Source organism: Anolis carolinensis, unplaced genomic scaffold (genome assembly GCF_035594765.1).
Source record: "Anolis carolinensis isolate JA03-04 unplaced genomic scaffold, rAnoCar3.1.pri scaffold_39, whole genome shotgun sequence".
NCBI lineage: Eukaryota > Metazoa > Chordata > Lepidosauria > Squamata > Dactyloidae > Anolis > Anolis carolinensis.
Genome location: NW_026943848.1, coordinates 168206 through 175705, shown reverse-complemented (window position 1 = coordinate 175705; position 7500 = coordinate 168206). Strand labels below are relative to the sequence as shown.

Here is a 7500-nt window from a genome sequence, read left to right as displayed (position 1 = left end):
GTCGGGAGGGATCGGAGGGTGTCTTCATGGGGGACAGACTAGATGGCCTTTGGGGGATCCCAACTCCATAGAGTTCAATGATAAATGCGTCATGGAATATAATTCATCTCGAGGTCGCCTCGTCCGGGGCGGGATGGCCATCTGTCGGGAGGGATCGGAGGGTGTCTTCATGGGGACAGACTAGATGGCCTTTGGGGGATCCCAACTCCATAGAGTTCAATGATAAATGCGTCAGGGAATATAATTCATCTCGAGGTCGGCCTCGTCCGGGGCGGGATGGCCATCTGTCGGGAGGGATCGGAGGGTGTCTTCATGGGGACAGACCTAGATGGCCTTTGGGGGATCCCAACTCCATAGAGTTCAATGATAAATGCGTCATGGAATAAATTCATCTCGAGGTCGCCTCGTCCGGGGCGGGATGGCCATCTGTCGGGAGGGATCGGAGGGTGTCTTCATGGGGACAGACTAGATGGCCTTTGGGGGATCCCAACTCCATAGAGTTCAATGATAAATGCGTCAGGGAATATAATTCGCCTCGAGGTCGCCTCGTCCGGGGCGGGATGGCATCTGTCGGGAGGGATCGGATAACGATCAATAATCAAGACGGAACCTGAATGTTGGGAAAGGAACGAGGAAGGGAAGAATGCGATTATTAGGAGTATTGATCATTGTTACGGCTCCCAATCGATCAAAAAACCCTCTCCGATCAATTCCGGATCAATGGCAATAATCAATTGGAAAACAAACAGAGTCCGGATCAATAGCGATATTGGTTTGGGATTGTATTGAGCACCCAATACGTCTTAATTGATTATAGATCGATGGCAATAATTGATCAAGAAAGGACTCAGATTGGGCACCTGATACTTTCATTGATTACGGATCAATGGCAATAATTGATCAGAAAAGGTTCTGTGTTTTTTGTGTGTGCGTATTTATTAAACCTAACCCTGTATGTATATGTATATGTATGTATATGTACACACAGTTGTGTATATATATATATATATATAATATGTGTGTATATATAATTATATATAGTATATATTTATATATACATTCACTATATATGTATGCGTGTATATAACTATATGTGTATGTATATAATAACATATATACTATATATAATTATATATACATTCCCCATATATTTATTTGTGTATATATAATTATATATAATACCACATAATAATTGTGTACATATGTATATATAATTATATATTATATGATTGTGTATGTAATTATATATACATTCATATGTGTGTGTATATATAATTATATATATAGTATATAATTGTATATACATGCACTACATATACTATATGTGTGTATATAATTATATATTATGTAATTGTGTATGTAATTATATATACATTCATATATGTGTGTATATATAATTATATATATAGTATATAATTGTATATACATGCACTACATATACTATATGTGTATATATAATTATATATTATGTAATTGTATATGTAATTATATATACTAATACCACATAATAATAGTATGTACATACACTACATATACTATATGTGTATATATAATTATATATTATGTAATTGTATATGTAATTATATATACATTCATACATGTGTGAATATATAATTTTTTATATATAGCATATAATTGTATATACATACACATACTATCCATGAATACATAACTATATGTGTGTGTATATAATAACATATATACTATATATAATTATATATGCATTCACCATATATGTACGTGTGTATAATTACATGCATACACTATATATGTGTATATATAATTATATATTATGTAATTGTATATGTAATTATATATACATTCATACATGTGTATATATAATTGTACATAGTGTATAATTGTATATACATGCACTACATATACTACATGTGTATATATAACTATATGTGTGTATATAATAACATATATACTATATATAATTATATATGCATTCACCATATATGTACGTGTGTATAATTATATGCATTATATATGTGTATATATACTTATATATTATATAATTGTATATGTAATTATATATACATTCATATGTGTGTATATATAATTATAGATATAGTATATAATTGTATATACATACACTACATATACTATCTGTGTATACATAATTATATGTGTGTGCATATAATAACATATATACTATATATAATTATATATACATTCACCATATATACTATATATAATTATATATACATTCACCATATATTTATGTGTGTATATAATTATATATTATATATATAATTGTATAGACACTATATATATATACACATATATATTTATATACACACTATATATACATATACATATACATACACTCCTTTGGATGCACTTGTCCCCTTGGTTTTATATGAATGTTTCTGGGCTGCTTTTCCCAAAATAAATCAGATTTTGGGCTAAGGTTAATGCTAAAATCCAACATTAAACCCTAGGCTTCCCAATATATGTCTTTTGCGTGTTATTTCTCTCTTTTTGGGGTTATGTTTACCTATTTGCTTGGCATGAGGATGGACTAGATGGCCTTTAGGGGCCCCTTCCGACTGCAAAATGTCTTTTTTTCTGTTGCATTTCCTTTTCTTGGAACTTTTGCAAAGGGGAAAAAATAAGCATTTCTGCGAAATTGCAAATTCAGCGTTTCCGCTGCTTTGCATACAATCAGAAGTTTCCTCGCTCTCAACGAGGCTGCTTGCGTCTACACTTCGGAGTTAACCCAGTTTGGCGCCACTTTGCTGTGCGATCCTGGGAATCAAATTGCAATGACTACACTGTATAATATTATAAAAAGTATAATAGCAGTACAATAATGAAATATAATGATTATATATATATATATATATATATATATAAAATATAGTACTATAATAATTACTTACAATTTATAATTATACATACATAAATGTATAATATAAATATGATATATGATATATAATATATATTACATATTATATTATTATATTAATATTATATTATATATTATTATAAGTATTATATATATAATATAAATATGATAATATAATTTCTTATAATAATGTATTATAATATGATATATGATATATAATATATATTATTATTATATTACTTACAATAATTTATTATACATATATAAATGTATAATATAAATATGATATATAATATATATTACATATTATATTATTATATTAATATTATATTATATATTATTATAAGTATTATATATATAATATAAATATGATAATATAATTTCTTTTAATAATGTATTATAATATGATATATGATATATAATATATATTATTTATTATTATATTATTATATTAATATTATATTAATATTAATATGTTATATATTATAATATTATGTATATATAATAGAAATATAATTTCTTATAATAATTATAATACGATATATGAATAATTTCTTATAATAATGTATTATCATATGATGTATGATATATAATATATATTATTTATTATTATATTATTATATTAATATTATATTATTAATATGTTATATATTATTATAATATTATGTATATATAATATACATATAATATAATTTCTTATAATAATGTATTATAGTATGATATATGATATATAATATATATTATATTATTATTATATTAATATTATATTAATATTAATATATTATATATTATTATAATATTAAGTATATATAATATAAATATAATATAATTTCTTATAATAATGTATTATAGTATGATATATGATATATAATATATTATATTATTATTATATTAATATTATATTAATATTAATATTAATATATTATAATTATAAATATTATGTATATATAATATACATATGATAATATAATTTCTTATAATAATGTATAATTATACATATATAAATATATAAAATGAGTGTAGTAAAATAATAAAATAAAATTATATATATATATATATATATATATATGTATAAAAGCTAAATATAGTAGTAAAATAAATATAACAGTAAAATAATACTATATGATAAATGATAATGTAACATATATAAATATATAAAATAAGTAGTAAAAAATAGAATTATAATTATATATATATATGTATAAAAGCTAAATATAGTAGTAAAATAAATATAACAGTAAAATAATACTATATGATAAATGATAATGTAACATATATAAATATATAAAATAAGTAGTAAAAAATAGAATTATAATTATATATATATATGTATAAAAGCTAAATATAGTAGTAAAATAAATATAACAGTAAAATAATACTATATGATAAATGATAATGTATACATATATAAATATATAAAATAAGTAGTAAAAAATAGAATTATAATTATATATATATATGTATAAAAGCTAAATATAGTAGTAAAATAAATATAACAGTAAAATAATACTATATGATAAATGATAATGTATACATATATAAATATATAAAATAAGTAGTAAAAAATAGAATTATAATTATATATATATGTATAAAAGCTAAATATAGTAGTAAAATAAATATAACAGTAAAATAATACTATATGATAAATGATAATGTATACATATATAAATATATAAAATAAGTAGTAAAAAATAGAATTATAATTATATATATATATATATGTATAAAAGCTAAATATAGTAGTAAAATAAATATAAAAGTAAAATAATACTATATGATAAATGATAATGTATACATATATAAATATATAAAATAAGTAGTAAAAATAGAATTATAATTATATATATATATGTATAAAAGCTAAATATAGTAGTAAAATAAATATAACAGTAAAATAATACTATATGATAAATGATAATGTATACATATATAAATATATAAAATAAGTAGTAAAAAATAGAATTATAATTATATATATATATGTATAAAAGCTAAATATAGTAGTAAAATAAATATAACAGTAAAATAATACTATTTGATAAATGATAATGTATACATATATAAATATATAAAATAAGTAGTAAAAAATAGAATTATAATTTTATATATATATATGTATAAAAGCTAAATATAGTAGTAAAATAAATATAACAGTAAAATAATACTATATGATAAATGATAATGTATACATATATAAATATATAAAATAAGTAGTAAAAAATAGAATTATAATTATATATATATATGTATAAAAGCTAAATATAGTAGTAAAATAAATATAACAGTAAAATAATACTATATGATAAATGATAATGTATACATATATAAATATATAAAATAAGTAGTAATATATATATATATATATGTATAAAATATATAAAAATGTATAAAATGTATAAAATATTATATATATATATATATATATATATATATATATATGTATAAAAGCTAAATATAGTAGTAAAATAAATATAACAGTAAAATAATACTATATGATAAATGATAATGTATACATATATAAATATATAAAATAAGTAGTAATATATATATATATGTATATAAAATATATTAAAATTTATAAAATGTATAAAATATATTATATATATATATATATATATATATATATATATATATATATATGTATAAAAGCTAAATATAGTAGTAAAATAATATAATACTCTAAAATATATGATAAATGATAATGTAGTAAGATAATGAACTATACTAATTTGGTAATCTTACTTTACTGAATGGCAACATGTAAATATAGAATAATATAATAAATATATTATATATAATGTATAGATTCAACCTCGCAAAGAGTGCAAGCCCAGCAGAATTGTCATTTGGAGATGAAAGGCCGGGTTTGCACTCCTCCTCCTCCTCCGGCAGCACTTTCTCCTTCCTTTCTTTCTTCCTTCCTTCCTTCCTTGCTTTAAAGGCTCCTCTGTGGGCATTTTCTCATTCTTTCTCGGCTGTGTCGGCCCCAATGGAGCTGCCCCGGGACCTCCGGAGGGGTGGCTGACGGACCCCCGGACCCCAAAGGCATGGGCAGCCGGCTGGCCGCGTCCGCACTGGTAAGTTACCCCACTTTGGGGGCTTCAGAGGGGTTTGGGGGCTGGACTAGATGCCCTCTGGGGGACCCACTCCTGGGATTTCTCTGCCAACGGGGAATTTGACTTTCTCCAAATTCACAGAAGAGGTTGGTTTTATATATATATGTATGTATATTAATACATAGTATTATTACTATATATATATATATATATTATATGTATATAAATACATAGTATATTAATACATGTCTACATATAAATATAAATTACACAAATATATAATCTATATATATACACATATATACATATACACACACACATATATACACATACATACACATATACACATATATATACACATATACACACACATATATACATACATATATACACACACATATATATACATATGTATACACCCATACATATATATCCACACACACACACATATATATACACACATACATATATACATATGTATACACCCATACATATATATCCATACACACACATATATGCACATACATGCATATATACACACATATATACATATGTATACACACATACATATATATCCATACACACATACAGATACACATACATATATATACACATATACACACACATACACACACACATATATACATATGTATGCACACATACATATATATCCATACATACACACACACACACATATATACACATATATACCCATACATACACATATATATACACATATATACCCATACATACACATATATATACACATATATACCCATACATACACACACATATATATCCATACACACATATATACACACACATATATATACACATATATACACAAACATACACACATATATATACATATGTATACACACATACATATATACACATACATACACACACATATAGACCCATACATACACATATACATACATATGCATACACACAGATATATACACATATATACATATGTATACACACATACATATATATCCATACACACATACAGATATACACATACATACATATATATACACATATACACACACACATACACACACACATATATACATATGTATGCACACATACATATATATCCATACATACACACACACACACATATACACATATATACCCATACATACACACATATATACACATATATACCCATACATACACATATATATCCATACACACATATATACACACACATATATATACACATATATACACAAATGTACACACATATATATACATATGTATACACACATACATATATACACATACATACACACACATATACACACATATATACCCATACATACACATATACATACATATGCATGCACACAGATATATACACATATATACATATGTATACACACATACATATATTTCCATACACACACACACATATATACACATACATATATACACATACACACACGCACATATATACACATACATATATACACATATACACACACATAGATACCCATACATACACATATACATACATATGCATGCACACAGATATATACACATATATACATATGTATACACACATACATATATATCCAT

The 7500-nt window shown here is 23.6% G+C and overlaps 1 protein-coding gene across 1 annotated transcript in view; it reads left to right on the top strand.

Moving 5' to 3' along the window:
- Positions 1-5606: 5606 nt before the first annotated feature.
- The window catches only part of LOC134294956 (tumor necrosis factor receptor superfamily member 25-like), a 12892-nt gene continuing 10998 nt past the window's right edge, over positions 5607-7500 (top strand). Inside the window, exon 1 of the mRNA XM_062966897.1 lies at positions 5607-5934. Coding sequence (XP_062822967.1) covers positions 5905-5934 — 30 coding nt within the window. The 5' untranslated portion in view covers positions 5607-5904. The remainder of the gene's footprint in view (positions 5935-7500) is intronic.